Below are 21,749 nucleotides of genomic sequence, written 5' to 3'. Positions count from 1 at the left end.
ATGTATTTTCAGATAGAGGGTGTTGTTGTGGTAGATATAGATGAAGGATCAGTGGCTGTTAACCCTGTTATAGAAATGACAACAAACCAGTCTGATAGTATAGAAAGTTTAATTGACATACCTGAAATACCAGATGAGGCTGCCAAGTTATTTTCTAAAGTCTGTAAGAGGGCGCTGTATCAGCATGACTTAGTAGAGTTACAAAGGTAATTTTCTAAGTTCTGTAAGTGGGTGCTGTATCAGCACGACTCAGAAGAGCTACATTTTTAGCTCACCGTCCGTCGTCATCCGTGGTCTCCGTCGTCTTCTGTCTGGTGTAAACTATTTCAAACATCTTCTCTGAAACTACTGAACCAATTTTAACCATACTTAAGGTGAATGATCCTAAGGGTAGCTAGAATAAAGTATGTGTTTTATTTTCTGTTTTGTGAAAAAACATGGCCACCATGGCTAAAGTAGAACATAATGCAGTTTTTGGCTTATATTTCAAAAACTAAAGCAGTAAAAGCAAATCTGACATTGGTAAAAGTGTTCATATGGTAAAGTTCTATCAGCCCTGAAATTTTCAGATGAATCTAATAACCCATTGTTAGGTTGCTGCCACTTAATTGGCAGTTTTACGGAAATTTTGCAGTTTTTGTTTATTATCTTGAATAGTATTAATGATAAAGATAAGCTGTAAACAGCATATATGTTCAACAAAGTAAGATCTACAAATAAGTTCATATGACCAAAATTGTCAATTGTCCCCTTTAAGAGTTATTGCCCTTTAAGGACAATTTTACACAATTTGTTAATCATGTTTTCTAACTTTAAAAAATCTTCTCCTCTAAAACTATTGAACCAATTCCAACCAGATTTAAGCTGAATGATCCTTAGGGTATCTAGAATAAAGTTTGTGTTTTATTTTCTGTTTCTTATAAAAGCATGGCCGCCATAGCTAAAAAAAGAACATATGGGGTAAAATGCAGTTTTTGGCTTATATCTCAAAAACCAAAGCATTTAGAGCAAATCTGACATGGGATATAAGTGTTCATTAGTTCAAGTTCTATCAGCCCTGATATTTTCAGATGAATCTAACAACCTATTGTTGGGTTGCTGCCACTAAGTTGATAATTTTAATGAAATTTTGCAGTTTTTGGTTATCATCTTGAATATTATTAATGATAAAGATAAACTGTAAACAACAAAAATTTTCAGCAAAGTAAGATCTCAAAAATTAAAATAAACTTTGTTTGATTTTAATCAAAAGTTTAATTCGTAAGGTTCTTTGATATGCTGAATCTAACCAAAAAAACAAACTAGGATGAAATTAGACCCTTAAACTCTTAAACGAAAGATAAATGCCAAAAAATCAAGATGAGCGATTCAGGCTCTTGAGAGCCTTTTGTTTTTACAAAGATAATTAGGGAGAATCACCAGCTATAGTCAGTAAACAAAATCTACAAAGCAACAGATTCCTTACCTTAACCTTAATACCAGTTGTCTATGCTGAGGCAACAGATTCCTTACCTTAACCTTAATAACAGTAGTTTACGCTGAGGCAACAGATTCCTTACCTTAACCTTAATACCAGTTGTCTATGCTGAGGCAACAGATTCCTTACCTTAACCTTAATAACAGTAGTTTACGCTGAGGCAACAGATTCCTTACCTTAACCTTAATAACAGTAGTTTACGCTGAGGCAACAGATTCCTTACCTTAACCTTAATAACAGTTGTCTACGCTGAGGCAACAGATTCCTTACCTTAACCTTAATAACAGTCGTCTACGCTGAGGCAACATATTCCTTACCTTAACCTTAATAACAGTAGTTTACGCTGAGGCAACAGATTCCTTACCTTAACCTTAATCACAGTCATCTACGCTGAGGCAACAGATTCCTTACCTTAACCTTAATCACAGTCATCTACGCTGAGGCAACAGATTCCTAACCTAAACCTTAATCACAGTCGTCTACGCTGAGGCAACAGATTCCTTACCTTAACCTTAATAACAGTTGTCTACGCTGTTACAACAGATTCAATAGACTATTTTTATTGACTTTTGCGATCCCCGTTTAAATGCTGTTAATTTTAAGGAAAAGTAACGTCGATAAAAGAGAGATACATATTTTCATGCGTGAATGATAAATTGTTTGCTAAAACATTAGTTCGTACTGTACATTGTAGGAAAATAAAACAAGTATTTTACTCGCTATGAAAAAGCTCGACAAACATTGCCTTCTCTCGCATCTAAAATTAAAAATTATACAAATAGATGTTGCAGATTCCGACCATGAGCGAATTTTGTATTTTTGATTTTTCAATGACAACTGTAAGGGAGGCTGTAAAATTAGTGTGAATGGCAATCTACACCAATTATCCAAATATCGAATTGCTCTGTATTGTTAAAAAATCATTTTACATGAAATATAATATTTTGTGACACATAAATTATCTTTTTAGCAATTATTACGACCATGAGCGAATTTTGTATTTTTGATTTTTCAATGACAACTGTAAGGGAGGCTGTAAAATTAGTGTGAATGGCAATCTACACCAATTATCCAAATATCGAATTGCTCTGTATTGTTAAAAATCATTTTATATGAAATATAATATTTTGCGACACATAAATTACCTTTTTAGCAATTATTACGTGGTGGGTCTTCTAAATTTAGAACCAGTCAATTAAGCATATCGGTAAACTATATAAGCATACTAGCTTTTGCAAATAAACTATTTTTTAAACTTGATGTTTTAATCTCTCGAATCTTAGCCTTTTGGTCCATCGCATTTTAGCTTGATATACCATCGAACTTAAGCGAACAAACAACCGTCACACTTTAGCGTGAGACACCATCATACTTTAGCTTAGACCATAGCACTTTAGCCTGACCATCACACTTTAGAGTCCTACATGTATATTGACAGTCAATATAAAAAAATCTTGTTATAAATTTTGATTTATGATGTCACACATAAAAACCAAGGAGGTAGGGCCCCTAGCAGACAAAAAAAAAATTTGCAAGTTTATCAGGAGATTTCAAGAATTCTATGTTAAATGCATATGCTAAGAATACAAAAAAGTTAATGCAACAAGCTATGAAGTTGTTAAAAAAATATTGATTTTTTTTTCAATAACATGTTAAAACTCTTGCAAAATACAATTTGAAAATACACAGAAAGAACATTGAACGCCATTTTCCTAATACATTAATTACATATTTATGTAATATATAAATTAAGGACTTTCACTCAGTTAATACGTTATATAATAATTTGGACCTGTAAGATTATATTGACACTCCGACTTCATTCTCGATCAATATAATCTGAGCATGTCCATATTTAGTGTATTGACCTCGTCAAAAGTCCATAATTGATAATTATTTATAAAGTCTGAAATCTATATTTTTGTAAATTCAATAGTTTTGTCAACTTTGACTGATTTAATTCATGTTTTGTTTTATTAAACATCTCCAGATTTGCCAAATGAGTAGAAAATGGCAGTTTTTAAAAAAAATCTGTATTTTAAACTATATATGAACATACATACAGCCCACAATCATATTCATACCTATATGTCTCCTTGGATTTAAATTTTGATACATTTTCAATTTCTTCATGGTTAAAGAAAAATTAAAATGTGAAAAAGTTCAAGGTTAAAAAATCATGTGTTGACTGATCAATAAGAGGCAAGATGTATGATGTAGAATGTTATAATTTCTTTTCCAATAATGAATTTTATTTTTGCCAAAACTTTATTTTTTACAAAGTGCAATAATGGCCACCCATTAGCAGAAACCATGTCTCAATCATTACAATAAATGAATGGAACACACAAAACAAGGCATATACAAATCAGAGATAAATGAATAACAGCCTGTATCAATTTGTATGCTGACATCAGAAGTATTTTCATTTTAAGAATTTTATTTTACTTCTGAACAGGCCAGTGTGCTTTGACATCAGAAAGAGAAGAAAGATGGAGAAACTGAAAGTACAACAGCTGAACTCAAGTATCACTGCTGGATGTTTGGAACTCATGGTTAATTTATATAGGTAACTATTGTTAGTACAACAGCTGAACTCAAGTATCACTGCTGGATGTTTGGAACTCATGGTTAATTTATATAGGTAACTATTGTTAGTACAACAGCTGAACTCAAGTATCACTGCTGGATGTTTGGAACTCATGGTTAATTTATATAGGTAACTATTGTTAGTACAACAGCTGAACTCAAGTATCACTGCTGGATGTTTGGAACTCATGGTTAATTTATATAGGTAACTATTGTTGGAAATACCATATATATTCGGGCAAGAACTACAGGCTATCGACCGATGACACAAAAACAGTACATGCTCAGCAAAAACAAAACCATCCTGTTATGAAACTTATACATAACCATGAAACAAAATCAGTACATTCACAGGAAAAAAAACCCATTCTGTTATGAAACACCATGCTTTTTACCACCTAAAACAGATCAAGTTTGAATTTTGCAATTTTTGGTTGGCTTCACTTCTTTAATAGTCTTGGTCCTATATAACATGTATAAATGGAAAATTTGCTGAATTTTCCATATAAAATTGAGAATGGAAATGGGGAATGTATCAAAGAGAAAACAACCCGACCATAGAAAAAACAACAGCAGAAGCTCACCAACAGGTCTTCAATGTAACGAGAAATTCCCACACCCGGAGGCATCCTTCAGCTGGCCCCTATACAAATATATACTAGTTCAGTGATAATGAACGCCATACTAATTTCCAAATTGTACACAAGAAAATAAAATTAAAATAATACAAGACTAACAAAGACCAGAGGCTCCTGACTTGGGACAGGTGCAAATATTTACAAGAAGTAAACACTTTAATTAGTTACTTGATCTACATGCATATGTGTGTTGATGTTTAAAAAACATAACCTACCTATTGACCCCGGAGAGGCATGGACAGGCAACAATAACCAATATTTTTTTTAATGATGGCCTGGACAATGGTGGGGAAAGAAGGGGAGGTGTTGTTGATTACTTTTAATTACATAAGTTACAATTTATGAATATTGAAAGGAAGCAGTTTTATTATTTATGACCATACTTTTTTTTCTCTTTGGTAGAGGTGTAATGTCAGAAATCCGATTAGAACATCAGAGATTTAACAAGCAAGCATTCCTGGACAGCATACAGGGCCTAGATAAAAAGTTTTATGAAAGAGTAAGTAACTTACTGTTAGTTGTTATAGGTGTAAATAAATCCACATTTTTAACAAATTTTGGGTGCATATGATACTGTAAATTTTTCAATTCTTGGATGAATTTATTGTTGCAATTGTTGAAAAATGGATTAAAATGCTAGATTAAAGTATGGAGAAGACTTTATAAGTATGATTTACTTGTGTGTACTCCATTTTGGTTTAATCCAGCAAATAAGTTTTGTTTAAACTAAACTTGAACTTTGTTCAATAGGTATCTAATTGGCATTCAAACCACATTTTCAATAGTTGGGTATAGATGCGTATAAGTTTCTCCATAGGCAGTAATGTTAACTTGGATATGTGTGATGGCTTGTTTCGAAGCTGAGACATTTTGACATATGTTGTTAAATTTTTGGGGTACGAAGTGAGATTACTTTTTCCATAAATTACCAAACCCCAAGTATCCTTTTGTGATGCGGCTCCTCATGGTAAAAATTCCCATTTTGAACACAATAAGTTCTTTGAAAATTTTATACTTTGAACACATTAAATAGCTCCATAGATTTTACACATGTATTTATTCTGTGTTCCCCTACTTTCTAAATTAACTCAAATGGTTAAGCTCAGTCATTTGTTTATCATAGAAAAGTGTCAAATATCACTACACAGAGAATTTTTGTTTACACATGACTTTTGAGTTCCTCATTTCAAGGTGCATTAGGGATATTGTCCCTGTTAAAATCTTTCAGTAAAAATGAAGTAAAATATTTATTAGTTCTAAAACTATACAACAATAATTTATTTTAATTATATTCTGTAAAATGAAATGTACATACCTGTTTAATTATAACAAAATGACAAGATATAATACAACAACAATAATATGTTTTGGCCCCTCCACATAGAAATATGAGAAATATAACCAATTATAGTGACATTATGTGTGACCTTTCTTCACTATTTTTTTAAAAAATAAAGTAATGTTTAGTTTTTAATATAATTAACATAATTTTGAAAGATGATTTATAGGTTAACTATTTTTAGAATTTTGAAGGCCAGATAATGGCACTCATCATTCCTCCACTTGTATTATGACTACAGGGGATTTACCAGCATATTGAAGTGAAAATTCACAAATTATCAATACATTTATTAATTATTATCTAATGGCTATACTTCTATGTGGCAACCAGTGTTAACAGTATACTCAACAAGTCAGACAACCTTATCAGAGTTCAGACAGTTTGCATGCAGCACTTGATACATTATACTTATCTCTCTGTGCAGCAAGATAAAAATAATGTCTTGCTCTTTCTTTCTCGCCTAACATCTGAAAAGCTATTCCCAGTGAAATTAATTGATTACAATGAGAATAGGTATCTGCTATTTCTTCTGTTTCTGATAACTTATTTACACAATCTAGACATGATCTATAGTCCTGTAGATGGTAAGAACATAGAAAATGGAGAAAATGTGCAAATGATATGGAATTATGTATAATAATGCAGCAAAATAGTCCCCCAATGGTATTACAGAACTGAAATTCCTTTGGGATGTCTGATGAACTTGAAAAAATGTCCCTAAATTTAAAAAATTGAGATGACATTGTCTTCGACAATGAAAAAAACTTCAGTTTCTGTGTCTGTTTCAGTGTAATTTTTGAAAAAAATGACTCACCTGCACATTTTGACAAACTGTAATTTATCATATCTATTGATACTAAATATTTTTTATGAACATAGAAGAAAAATGCCAATTTTAGCCACCCTGATATTGCATCTGAATTTACACCAACCAACAACTGGCTGAGCTCATATTTGTAGTTTTTGTATTGCATTTTATTGTTTGGGTTATTTATATGTGATTGTGCAATAGGTATTGATTGAAATGTAGTTGCGATTGACTTTCCAAAGATACATCTAGATAATTCTGTTTTACAAGAATGTAGCAAAGTATTGAAAATGCTTAGAAGGCTTGAAAAAGGCATATAATGCACAATGTCGGCTTTCTCATTTATCAATCTCATTATTGAATTAATTTCACCAACTGATCTTGTCATTTTACATGTAAATCTTTTGTAATTATGCAAAGTCTGGGATGATGAGAAAATCTGAACTCCTACTTGATAGGAATTTTTTAAGAGGTTGATTAATATGTTCCTGTTATTTTTGTTGAACCTTTGATAGAACAAGTTATTTTCAGGAATAAAATAATGTAACAATGTTGAATATTCTAAACAGTATAGTAACCGTTGTAAACAGGCCATAAAACAGGGTATTATATTGTCTGGTCTCCATACTGAGGTTTCAGTTTCTTCTGAAATCCAAAACATAAGGGTCTTCAGAAAGTATGAACACAATAAACCTTTTATATCTTCATTTAGATCGATTATTTCTTTCAATAGTATTTTTAATAAAGCATAGCATAGTAACTGGGTATGACTAAAAGAATATATGAGCACTTTTTCTGCTATGGAAAATGATATTCGCCACTGAAGATTCTCATTTATAGATCCCTTGTAGCCTACAGGAACAAATAAAACGCCACATGAAGTTATTTTAGAAATAAGTTCAGGTGTCGGCCATAATGAACGTGATCTAGAGATCCATGGTTGTGCTTGAGAGACCCACTGATCAGCTTTAAGGCATAATGCCACATCAAATTCGTCATCAAAGAGTGAGATGCAGGGACCATGAATTTTAGTGTGTATTCCCGGAACAGAACACAATACATGACATACACAATTCATGTTATTTAATTTAAATAGTTCACTTGACAGTAGGTTCTCTCCTCTGTAATGTTGTAGATTTGGTTTAATTACAACCAGTTTAATTAGACATGGTGTAGTAGCATAATTGTCACGAAAGCGTAGATGTGTAAAACAAGGAGGTGTGTCATCAGTATCCATGACGAACACTATCCTCCCATTCCTGACACAATCGTGTTCTGATTCGTATACTGCATAAAATTGCATTATGTACATAACATCAAGATCACTACCATTAAGATTGAGTCCCTCTGCCTTACTTCCACTGCTTATTTGTAATACGAGTTTGTAGAAACGAGGGTAACTGAAGTCATCACTTAAAAATTTCAGCCGTCTAGCTTTCACTACATCTTCTGTTCCAATCATCTGACACAAATATTTATAAAAATGCAATGATTTTATTTTACTGTGAGACATAATTGTCGATTTTGTAGGAATTCCTTGTCCTCTATTCTTGTAAAGGTTTCTTGACTTTACTTTATTATTGTGCAGGTGGTCTTTTATCTATTATTGTCTGGTTAATGGTTCTGTTTTATCATCTAGTCTTTTATCCTTCCAAATGTTCATGTTGATTTTTCCTTGAATAAATAAACACTTGTATATTTTATTTTTTAGTATAGAACCACCAATGTGGGCCTGGTCAGAAAGCAAATAGTACAAGAAAAGTAGTATATTGTTAACAAAGTAGTTCCTATGTACATGATGTATAGCTGTAGCCTTTTCAATCAGTAAAATATATGTTTATTTTTTGTATCAAATAAAAGTTTAAGGACTGTGTAGATCTTTTGTTAAAAGTTTTGGATAATTAAAAAAGATATAGGAAATTAAAATATGAGGGTATATGATGCCTTGTTCCTTTTACTATCAAACTTCATAGTTGGGTTGGCATTTTGTTTTATTATATCTACTGGATCTGACAAAGTTTCAAGTGTAAGGTTGTGTGTTTAGTAAGGGAAAAGCTGTAGAGCACAAAAACACATAAAAAAACTGGCTGTCAAATCACAAACAATTACTCTCTGTTGCAATTTTGATTAATATTTGTTATGTTTTGTTTTTCATATCATGATATTTTTAGAATACTGGTAATTTGAATTGAGAAAAGTATTATTAGAAATTTATACTTTATCTAAAATGAAGGCATTTCTATTAAGGTTCTACTTACAGGGTGTTTTCCAAACAAAATTGTCTCTAAGTATTGATGATTTTTTCTCTTAAGGAAGAAATAATTAAGGAATCAGAAAAGTACCATAGTTTCAGTATAGTATCATGTCATAACTATACTTAAATAATTAGTATTGACATGCACTATCTATTATACTAAAATAATGAGGTCCAATTTAGAAAAACAGTAAATGAAATATTAAAAATAAATTGTTAAAGATGTTTTTGGTAAAAATATTTCCTACATCCTTTAAGAAATTTTCAGGTATATTTCATTTATTTAATTAAAATTTTCCTCAATTTCTTAGAAAAACAATAAATGAAATATTAAGTTAAGGTGGTACCTAACACTACAGGGAGATAATTATGTAAAGTCAGCTAAACGTTTTAATTACATTGTGTTGTAAAAGGAATATTAAGCTTCTCAATGATCAAAATTGGTGGTTGTCAAATTGCTATATAACCAGTGTATTTTTTCTGACAAAACGGTTGGTTCAAAATTTTTAAAATTTTTATATGGGGACAGAGTCCCCAATTACGGTAGAAAAATCAAATCAATAAATTTTATTTTTTTTTAAATCGGGAAAATTTCCCGAATTTTTCATTCTACTAATGAACTCAAAATCGTTAACTTTTTATTCCGATCTACTTCCGTTTCCGGTCTTCTTCCGTTTGAATAAAATGTATATTTATCAACATATCAACGAATATATATATATAGGAAGGAATTTATCACCCAATCATTTTTAATAATTGTTTGATATGAAAAGACGTTACCTGGATAACAGCATTTCTTTGTTTACATTGAATATGACGTCATAAATTAACTTAAGTAACTTCACAACTAAATCCCTTACAACAGAACCAATATCGGAAACGTTACGGTATTTCCGTTTCTTTTATCAACATGTTTAAATTAAAAAAAAAATAATACAGATTTCGTCCCCATTCACAGGTAATGCCTGCCTTATAATAATTTATAATAGAGACCATTAATTAAGATAAGATCTCTTGGAAATTTTTGGTTCTTTAAAAACCAGCAGTGGCATTGTATTACCCCAGTGGTGTAAATAGTTATCATAGTTAAACAGTGAATATTTCTTTTCTTTGGTTTGTTTTATAATAAATATCGATCTACAATAATAATAATTGATTCACACTTATTTTCAGTAATGAATTTTATAAACCCCAATTATAATAAAAATCAGTTTAAGATAATATGCTCCTACAATACACAGGTCAGTAAGACAAAGAGAGCAATGTCTCCTTAAACATTTTAAAGTTTGTCAATACTTAATATCCATTCCTTATTGTTGTTTTTCATTCCTCCAAAAATTGAAATAGATTTGAGTTTAAATAATCAGCATGCAAAAGTTAATAATAACCATTACCTCTTTATTTGACAAGTCCTTTATCTAAGTTCTTTGTATTAACCCTCTATATTAATCAGGAGATAAAGCCCTCTGGCTGGTTCAAGGAATAGTATAAAAATTAAATTGGATAATCAGCTTTTATATAGAACTTGACAAACTTTTCATGAATGTTATACTAGATAGAAACCCTACTTCTTCAAAATATTCAGTTAATATTTCCTATTTGTTTAGGAAATTTCCTGGTATATTTTATTCATTAAAGAGATAAATACCTCTGGCAGGTTAAAGGGCCAGTATAAACATGCAATTTGATAATTGGTTCTTTTATATAACTTGACATATATACTCTTGAATGTTATGCTAGATTGATAAAACATTTGTTCAAAATATTTAGTTAATATGTCCTACTTCCTTCAGGAAATTTCCTGGTTAATTCCACCTTATAATGCTTACAGTATGTAAAAAATGCTGTATTTTGATTGAATGAGAAAAAAAAATAATTTTCAAGGATTTTCTAGATATTGAGATTTTCTCTTCTCTGCCAGTGTATTTGGGATTAGGGAATTCCATATGCTAGAGTATTTGCTAGCAAAAACCACGGCAGATAGGAAATACCATGTCTGAAATAACACAACTTTTGAAAAAACCTCTCGACTTTTCGTTGAGATCAATAGAAAGAGCATTCAGTCAAATAAACAAATATAATATGCTTACTTTTGGATATTTGCCATAAATACCCCTTGTAAGTATGAGATAAGGTATAATATTTTCTGTCTTATTTGAACAGTTATATCATGCTATAGATGGGAATAAAAAAAAATACCAGTCAAGTCTTGCCCTTGGAAATATTACCATATTTTAATTTGACTATTTTAAGGCCCCATTTAAAAAAACAGCTCCTAAACTTTTAAGCTTTTAAACATTTCTGGCTTCATATTTCTAGGTTTGAACTTTTTTTATATGTTGGTTTGGTTAAGTTAGCATACTTTTAAAAGAGTTATCTCTCTTTAACCAGTCTTTGGGTTATGCAGATTGCATTTTGTAATTGAATTGTATATTTGTTTGATTTGTTCTCTCAATATATTGTTACCAAAGATGTACATGTGTTTGAAAAATAGAACTTTATTAACTTGAAGAGTAGTTATATTATTTATGCCAAAGTAAAGTTCTATGAAACATTGAAGATGAAGATAGATCAAGAACATGATTTCAGATGCATGGACATTATAAAGTGTTTTTACCATTCATTATATATATTTTTGTTGTCTTTATTAGGCATTGAATACAGACATGTTTAAGATTTTCCTGAAAGATAGAATGTCGCAGAAACAGGACTACTGGTCACAGCTGGAAGTGTTAACTAGACCACAAGTTAAAAAAGCCGGGGGAACAGATAAACTGGCTAACAGGTAAAAAACAATCATCTGATAGTCAGCAGGTTAAAAAAGTCTGTATAAACGATCTTATAAATGATGGTACTGATCATAGCATAAATACAATAATATCAGTTTCTTATGATTAAAGGACATGTGGGGATGATCATCAATAAACCAACAACCCATAAAAAAATAAACACCAGAAGACAACAGAATGCTTGCATCATACAGTCTGTTTTATTTCAAATATTTGTTTTCTGTATACATGCCTATTGAAAATTTATACTTTTAAATTTGTGAGAAATTTACCTTTCCCAACGAAATACACAAAAACTGGTATACCATTAACAATAATTCAATGCACAGTGTTACATATTCCTATAGTATGACTAATTATTGAATACACCTTATTATTCATTATAGGAGAGCTCAGCTAAAGAAACAGGTATCAGTCACGTTCTTACCAGGTTTACTAACAAGGAAAGAAACAAAGATCTTCAAGTTACCACGGATACAACGCAGCTTAAGAACATACATAATCAATACAATAGATCAGCTATCTGATTGTTGGCAGGTAAATAACTAAAGATCAGATATACACATTTTTATGCCCCACCTACGATAGTAGAGGGGCATTATGTTTTCTGGTCTGTGCGTCCGTTCGTCTGTCCGTTCGTCCGTCCGTCCGTTTGTCCGTCCGTTCGTTCGTCCGTCCGTCTGTCCCGCTTCAGGTTAAAGTTTTTGGTCGAGGTAGTTTTTGATGAAGTTGATATCCAATCGACTTCAAACTTGGTACACATGTTCCCTATGATATGATCTTTCTAATTTTAAAATTTTTTCCAAATTAGAGATTTTACCCCAATTTCAGGGTCCACTGAACATAGAAAATGATAGTGCGAGTGGGGCATTCGTGTACTGAGGACACATTCTTGTTTACCCTTTTTTGTGGTTTGGGCAAAGAATAAAGAAGATAGAGAGAAACTGTATACAGATAAAAATATCAGCCATTCAAATCAACATAAAAAGGAGATTTTTGTCAGGGAGTATTCTATTGTAGTTTTGGAGCCTCTGGCCTTTGCTAGTCTTGTATGATTTTTAATTTTAGTTTCTTGTGTATAATTTTGGAGTTTAGTATGACGTCCATTATCACTGTACTAGTATACATATTTTTTAAGGGGCCAGCTGAAGGACACCTATGGGTGTGGGAGTTTCTCGCTACATTGAAGACCCATTGGTGGCCTTCGGCTGTTATCTGATCTATGGTCGGGTTGTTGTCGCTTTGACACATTCCCCATTTCCTTTCTCTCTTGTAGTCTTTAACTTAGGAAAGTATCCATTAACTTAGTAGTACACAGACCTAAGTGAACAACACATACTCTTTAGAGCCTCTAGTTTTGATAGCCTTATTCATATGTATCATTCCCAGAAATTGCAATCATTGAGATACTGTTTGTTCATTTTTAGGCAGTTAAACTGCCTTATGCGAGCGCCCTGGATTTGTGTGCTACCCAATAAATGCTGAAATACGTGCCATTGTTATCATCTAGCTGGCTACTATATTATTTATAACTTATTGGACAGTTTTTTCATACTTTTCATTCTGGATTACAAAAAATATGACCAGAAAAACCTTAAATGATCGTCGATTTTCCCAAAAGTTTTGAAGTTGCACATAGGAAGTAGAGCACATTAGGAATCCTTATGTAGTTTATTATCCCCTGAGCTTTTGGCTAAGATGTCAAAGAACAAATGTATGAAATATTTAATCGCCGAAAATCTCTAAAGACAAGTAGTTAAGATTTCCCAAATTACAAAAGTCGTAGGAATATTGTTTGTCGTCAATACGTAGTCAACTACGTATATATACGTCAGTAGTCTATTAATATAAGTTCAACTGATCACGCTGTTGGCGGCAATTTTGAATAGGGCTCTTCACGGTTAGTTTGGCCATATTGGATAGGGGGCAGATTTTCATAATAGAGGTAAAAATGGTGTGAAAAATACGGGAAACCATCATTAAAACAGAGCTGTTGCTTGGAAACACACATAGGATTTCCATACCATTTCCACCTTCTTCCAAAAAATCTGCCCCCTATCCAATATGGCCGAACTAACCGTGAAGAGCCCTATTAGAAGACGAAATTTTCGTATCTTTTCAATTTGGACGCAGGGGTTCAAATTAGCGGTGGTCCGAGGTCTGCGACCTTCCACTTTTGCAGTCGGACTTTCTACTTGGTTACTAGCTACGCCCGATGGACATTGAAAGAAAATAAAACAAGAATGTGTCCTCAGTACACGAATGCCCCACTCGCACTATCATTTTCTATGTTCAGTGGACCGTGAAATTGGGGTAAAATCTCTAATTTGGCATTAAAATTAGAAAGATCATATCATAGGGAACATGTGTACCAAGTTTGAAGTCGATTGGACTTCAACTTCATCAAAAACTACCTCGACCAAAAACTTTAACCTGAAGCGGGACAGACGGACGGACGAACGAACAGACGGACGGACGGACGAACAGACAGACAGACAGACGGACGGACGCACAGACCAGAAAACATAATGCCCCTCTACTATCGTAGGTGGGGCATAAAAATAACTTTGCAAACATTTTTACCGAAGTTTCCTAATAAACGATCTCAAACTTATTTTCATCATTACCATTCATGACAGCGATGTTCAATTTGTTCAACCGCTAGCTTTATACAGAAAATCGCCGATAAATAATGTGTAAATCCAAGTAAATTCGTATCTCACTATCTGTCAAAAACAACATTGAAAACAAAATGGCTGCCGCGAGATTACAATATCGAATCCGATTCCGGAAGCGGATAAGGGTAATCCCGGGTTTTGGCTATCAACTAAAAAAATCCAGACAGGTGACAAAATACATCTATGCCTGGTAAATAAATAATATAAACACTAGAATTTAAAACCAAAAGATATATGTAAAAGAAAAAAAAGCAGAAAATATTTTGTACACCAATTTTAATGTCAAAATCCAATACAATGTGACAGCTGGGAACAGTATCTAACAATATATATGTTCCTGGTAACAGTATAATTTTTTTTTTATCAGTGATAAATGTTGGTAATGAATGTTAAATGCTTTTCAAGTTAAACATATTACTGCAATTTCAAGGGGTATTTTTTTTCTTCTCAATTTTTATAGGTCAGTTAAAATAGCTGGAAGTTTCTTATATATAAAAAAAAAGATGTGGTACGATTGCCAATGAGACAACTATCCACAAGAGACCAAAATGACAAAAACTTGGTAATGGTCAAGATCCCCACCCCTAAACCATATATATTCATGTATGGGACAATATAACAAATCATATGAAATATAGGTGGAGTTCGTTGGGCCACTCTGACTACCCCTTTCTGTTTGAGAATTTATAACGGTCGAGATCCACAATCTTAAACAATATATATTTATGTATGGGACAATATTATAAATCAAATGAATTATAAGGGGTCCCTATGGTCACTGTACACCCTTCTGTTTGAGAACTTGGAAAAATTCGAGATCATCACCCCTTAACCATATAAATGATATATACTCATGTATAAGACTATATAACAAATCAAATGAAATATAGGGGAAGTCCCTGTGGTCACCCTACCCCTCATGTTTAAGAATTTTGAAACAGTTGGGATCCCCAACTCTAAATTAAATGAAATATAGGGGGAGTCCCTGCAGTCACCTGATTGAGAAATTGGAAACAGTCGAGATCCCCACCTTTAAATTAAACCATATATATTCATGTATGAGAACTAATCAAATGAAATATAGGGAGAGTCCTTAGGGTCACCCTACCCACTCCTGTTTGATAACTTAGAAACAGATGAGATCCCTCACCCCTCAACCATACATATTCATGTATTGGACAATATAACAAATCAAATGAAATATAGGGGAAGTCACTGGGGTCCCCCACCCCCTCCTGTTTGGAAACTGGATAACGGTCGAGATCCCCACCCATAAACCCTATATATTCATGTATGGGACAATATAAAAAAATCAAATGAAAAATAGGGGTAGTCCCTAGGGTCACCCCACACCCTCTTGTGTGTGTTTTGAGAACTTGTAAAAGATTGAGATGCATTTTCTCATGAACCGTGCATCCAAATCTTTTAAAATTTTAATATGTTGTTACTGACAACAAAATGAAGGTCAAGTTCAAGAATGACGATTTTGACTTTAACTGTTAAGGAGTTATGGTTCTTGAAAGATTGAAAAATGGTGTTTCCAGTCGTGTCCATGCATTTACGCATGAACTGTTCAACCAAAGCTTCCCAAATTTTAATATGTTGTTACTGATGAAAAAATGGAGGTCAAGATCAAGAATGACGATTTTGACTTTTACCGTTCAGGAGTTATGGTTCTTGAAAGATTGAAAAATGGTGTTTCCAGTCGTGTCCGTGCATTTACGCATGAACTGTTCAATCAAAGCTTCTCAAATTTTAATATGTTGTTACTGATGACAAAATGGAGGTCAAGTTCAAGAATGACGATTTTGACTTTCACCGTTCAGGAGTTATGGTTCTTGAAAGATCAAAAAATGGCGTTTCCATTCATGTTGTTGCATTTACTCATGAATCATTCAACCTAAGCTCTGTCAAATTTTAATATGTTGATACTGATGATAAAATGCAGGTCAAATTTGATATTGACGATTTTCACTTTCACCGTTCATCAGTTATGGTTCTTGTGATATTGCCAGGAGACAAATAAATGTTAATAAATCCGGTTTGCTGTCGTTGTGACAGCCCCTTGTTATGTTTGCCTTGGTTTTTGGTTAACTGCCTACAGTGCTTACAGCGCTTTGATTTTAAAATGGCAGTAATGAATGCAAACATTTCTGAATTTACAGTGATTGATAATAATTGTTTCTGAAAAGTAATGACCTTCAAAATAATTGTTTCTGATTGTTTCTGAAAAGTAATGACCTTCAAAATAATTGTTTCTGAAAAGTAATGACCTTCAAAATAATTGTTTCAGAAAAGTAATGACCTTCAAGATCGTGCCTCTTACCTGTATTTACGAGGAGCATTTTACTTAGCTGATCATAAGGCTGTAGAGGCTCTAGGTGATTTAACCAGACTGGCAGAAATAGATATATCCTTAGTACCAGAATTGTAAGTTGTATTCAGTTAAATTTGATGGTTATAAAAAAATATGTTTTTGACCTGTAGATCCAATGGTTTGTCCATCTGTCCCACTTCAGGCTAAAGATTTTGGTCAAGGTACTTTTTGATGAAGTTGAGGTCCAATTAACTTGAAACCTCGTGCACAGTTTGTCCTATGATATGATATTTTTAGTTTTACTGCCATATATAAAGTTTTGACCCCAACAGTATGGTCCACTGTCCACTGAAATAAAAAAGATTGTACGAGTCGAGCATCTGTGAACTATGGACATAATTTCAAATAGACAGGAAAATATGACTAAATTTCATTTTAAACCAAAATAAATCATGAAAAAGATGATGTCATGAACACATGACAACATTATGTCTATGAGCTGATAAACAAAACACTGTCAGCCAATCAGAAGACTTGTTTCATCTAAAATTAAATTAATTTCAGAATGGTAAAGCAAGCCTACCAGAAGATACCTGAGGATGAAAAGTATGAGATTTTAATGAGACCAGGGATACAGCATCTCTCTGAACTGTTACATCTGGAGAGTGATGGGAACCAGTCACCAAAAGTACATCATAAGTTTGAGGAACCAGTCAAACTTCCTGATCATGACCTCAGTTAGTAGTTTGTAGCATTTAGAGAAATATGATAGAAAGTGTTATGAAAAAATGTTTGTGAATATATATCAGTGTTCCAGCTAGCATGAAATGGAGGGGCGCCGCGCCCCGCCCCCGAAATTTTGCGCCCCTCTGCCTTTTTTATGCGCCCCTGCGCCCCTCTGTGCCCTTTTGAAAAAAAGTTTAAAAAACGATCTTTTTTCCTCATGTCGTCGCCATTTTGATGAGTTCTTTATACACACGCTTCATTAAGACAACAGATTAAAATTGTTGACACTTGTTACCTGCATATAATCACCTATTTGATTAGAGTCAATTACTTAATCAGGTGAAATTTACGACCCTGTCTAATCCCTTTGCCCTGCAGCACCAAACATCGAAGTTAAATGAATTGATTATTTTTACACCTGACGATGCAAAAGAGAATTTATAAAATAAATGTGAACGATGTTCATTTCTATTGTATTTGTTATTTATAAAATAACGTTCATTAAAAAAGAATCATTCCAATAGTATATTGTAAATCGTGAACACGCAAAATGCCGACGAAAAAAAGAAAAATTGACCAACTCGAAAATGACAAGAAGAAAATATCAAAGACTTGCCAGTCTATTACATCTTTTTTCAAGAATAATGACCATCAAAGGTAAAACAATAATTTAATTCTTTACTTTTATGAAAAATCGAGAAGATGAAAGGTTTCTATCAGATATCGCAATTGTTTCTCTATTGTAAATTCCGCCGATTACGGAGCACTCTAAAGTCCGATTTTTATATCCTTTTTCTTGAATTGAAATCTGTTTTGACTAACCGTTAATATTGATATTATTTAATACGCTCAACATGAAATATACTGAAATATACTGAGATGCTTGTTGAATTGATAATAAACTTTCAAAATTGAATTAATTTATTATTGTGCCGATTACGGAGCTCTCGAAAGTCCGATTAAATTCAGTCAGTGTAAATTTTAAGTTACCCCACTCTCCCTATCTTCTTTCAGTAATGATGGAAATGAGACCCCTGAAATTGTAATTGAGACAGCCGAAACTCCTATACAACCACAAATACAAGAAAATGAAGCAACTCAAGAAAATCCTAACCCTACACTTCGTTCCTCCATACGAACAAGAAATCCTAGTGGGAAACACAAAGTTGGTATAAATAATAATTGGTTGACACAGTATTCCTGGTTATATTTTGACAAAGACTTTAGTGAGGATGGAACATTAGTTGATGTCATGCTTTGCAAACTTTGTAACAAGCATCAATCACACGGAAGTAATGGAAGTCAGACATGGTCTAATGTAGGTTATAAACTGTTGCGCAAAGATAAGATACAAATCCATCAAGACAGTGAACAACATAAATATGCAATAACTTTAGATATGGCACACACCGTTGATGACATGGCTTCTAATATATCTACTGGTGCACAAAAAGCAGTGAAGGATGCTCTGAAAGTTCTTTTTTTTATTCTGCGCCATCACTTGCCACTTGACTTATTTGGATCAACAGTTGATCTCTGCATTGATGTTGGAGCAACAGATTTATCTAAACTTCGTTTAGCTAAAAATGCAACTTATTCAAGCTGGGATACAGTTCATGAGTTGTTAGAAATCTTAAGTTCAAAAGTACATCAACTGCTGTTGGATGATATGAAAGCCAGTCCATGTTATGCTACAATGGTAGATGAAGTTACAGATAACAGGACAATCAAGCATTTAGCTATTTGTACACGTTACATTAGCAAGGATGGTAAAGTTCAAAATGGATTCTTAACAGACATTGAATTGCCAAATGCAAAAGCAGATAACATAACTGAAGCTATAACAGATGAATTAAGTAGCCGTGAACTGTCAATTCAAGATATGGCAGGATTTGCATCAGATGGTGCAGCCGTTTTTACAGGCCGCATTAATGGTGTTTCCAAACAACTGAAGGACCTTAACCCTCACCTTTTGACACATCATTGCAGAGATCACCGTTTAGCCCTTGCCTGCAGAGACAGTTTTAAGCAAATTCCACTCATGAAGAAGCTTGACCAGGTGCTTGAAGCTTTATATAAGTATTATAAATATAGCTGCTGCAACACTGATAGACTTAAAGAAATACAGAAAGCTTTTGATCAGGCACCTTTAGCTATTAAACTAGCAAAACATCATCGCTGGCTAAGTCATGATCAAGCAATATCCTCAATTGCACGATCATACAGGTCTCTTGTTGTTCATTTAGAGTCTGCAGAAATTCGAACTGATCCAGTGGGAAATGGCCTGCTTAAAAATCTTAAAGATCCTGCCATGCTGAAAGCAGTTTTGCTACTTGCAGATGTGCTGCCACACATTTGTAGCCTCTCACTTGTTTTTCAGAAGAGGGATGTTCATCTTGGCAACATTAGAACAAGTGTGGAGAAAACTGTCAATTTGTTGACAACAAGAAAGACCCAGAATGGCCCATGGCTTCAAAAAGAGGAACATTTGAGAAGCACATGTAACATTACTGACCCGACCCCAGTAGATTTTGACACTAAAGTCAGAGAGTGCTTTCTCAATGGATTAATTGAAAATATAACAGTTAGATTTAAGGATGCTGACACAATCGATCAGTTGGCCATTTTAGACCTTACAGGAACAGACAACATTGAAACAATGTATGGTTATACAGAGATAGAAGCTCTGGCAAATACATTTGACATGGACCCTGAAACTCTCCTTATTCAATGGCAGGACTTTATAGCTCTTGTGTCATCAGCAGAACTTACAGATCGTTCCTTACCTAGTCTGCTAGAGTTATTTCATTCACCTTGTCATAAGGATAAAAACCTATTATCTATGTACCCTCTTGTTGCAAAACTATTCAGTGTTGCAATAATACAACCACTCAGTACAGCAGAGGTGGAGAGAATATTCTCTCAGGTCAAATTGATTAAGACAAGTCACAGGGCAAACTTGAAAACACAGACATTAACAAAAATATTAACTGTAAAATTAAACTGTGATGAAACTAAATTTGAAAAAATTCTTGATCAATGTGTTGCAACCTTCTTCAAAAAGAAAAACAGAAGACTTGTCAATGTTGTATAATATTTATTTGCATTTGAACTCTTCTTTGAACAATCTGTAGTTCTGAAAGAGAAATGGATATACATGTAGTAATGACTATTAGTGCTCTCAGTTTGATTTTAACTTATATGTTCTAAATAAATGTTTTTTAAACTTGTATATTCATTATGTGGTAAAATTGAGTATTTGATTTTTTTTCAGTGAGAACGCGCTAAAGTGCCCTTTTTTAAAAACGCGCCCCTCTATTTTCAAATCCTAGCTGGAACACTGTATATATATAGGAATTGCTTAGGTAGGAAAAATAAAATAAAAAAGCTACAAAAAAATTTCAAGATAAAGTTGAAATTTCTTCACTTCAATATGATTACAGTAAACTATATTTAATTTTGATAGATCAGTCAGAGGTTTCACATTTTGAAAGTATTTCGAAGATTTTTTCCTGATCTGATTTTTCATATTTATTTTTGAAGAATTTTCATAGTTTGTGTATACGATTAGATTTTAAATGATTTTCTGATTCATAATAATGTTTAGACTTTTAACAATTTTTCACTATCATATTGTTAGTTTATTCTAAATTGTTTTGATTTTAAAGGAGCCTTCTTATGTAATTATGAGACAAAATATAATTTCTATTATTTGTTTGTATGATATAGATATCAATGAGACAGAATTGTATTTTTTTAGATTTTGAAGAATTTAGACGTTTTGTGACTATGTTGGAGATGACACAAGATATGGAGACTGTGATGAGACTCTTCCAAGCTTTAGAACTTAACCAACATAATGGATGTAAGTATAAACAAACCATTATTCCTAGCATACAGATTTCCAGTGGTTTTCACTTTTGAATGGTTTTACACTATTCCTTTTTTGGGGCCCTTTATAGCTTACTGTTTGTTGTGAGCCAAGGCTCTGTGTTGAAGACTACTTTGACATTTAACCCTTTGCTGATGAGTCCCGGTTTACCGAGATTCACGCTTCAGACAGCTGACTATGAGCCCCATTTTGCCGGGATCGGAATACCTGTGTTATATTTCCCGCTAAAAACAGTGCAA

General features: G+C 33.0%; 2 protein-coding genes across 3 annotated transcripts in view; both read left to right on the top strand.

Annotated features, from left to right (window-relative positions):
- LOC139499552 (DENN domain-containing protein 3-like) overlaps positions 1–21,749 on the top strand; it is a 95,419-nt gene that overhangs the window by 14,126 nt on the left and 59,544 nt on the right. For both annotated transcript variants that reach the window (XM_071288277.1, XM_071288276.1), the window contains exons 9-16: positions 13–206; positions 3,936–4,046; positions 5,107–5,203; positions 11,760–11,893; positions 12,284–12,434; positions 16,869–17,005; positions 17,457–17,629; positions 21,379–21,483. In XM_071288277.1, the coding sequence (XP_071144378.1) occupies positions 13–206; positions 3,936–4,046; positions 5,107–5,203; positions 11,760–11,893; positions 12,284–12,434; positions 16,869–17,005; positions 17,457–17,629; positions 21,379–21,483 (1,102 nt within the window). The remainder of the gene's footprint in view (positions 1–12; positions 207–3,935; positions 4,047–5,106; positions 5,204–11,759; positions 11,894–12,283; positions 12,435–16,868; positions 17,006–17,456; positions 17,630–21,378; positions 21,484–21,749) is intronic.
- Positions 17,691–20,956, top strand: LOC139499554 (zinc finger protein 862-like). Its single transcript, XM_071288280.1, has one exon. The coding sequence runs from the start codon at positions 18,871–18,873 to the stop codon at positions 20,710–20,712; it is 1,842 nt and encodes a 613-aa protein (XP_071144381.1). The 5' UTR covers positions 17,691–18,870; the 3' UTR covers positions 20,713–20,956.

The sequence above is a fragment of the Mytilus edulis genome, chromosome 12 (assembly GCF_963676685.1).
Source record: "Mytilus edulis chromosome 12, xbMytEdul2.2, whole genome shotgun sequence".
In the NCBI taxonomy this organism is placed as follows: domain Eukaryota; kingdom Metazoa; phylum Mollusca; class Bivalvia; order Mytilida; family Mytilidae; genus Mytilus; species Mytilus edulis.
This window is presented reverse-complemented; position numbering and strand designations above follow the sequence as displayed.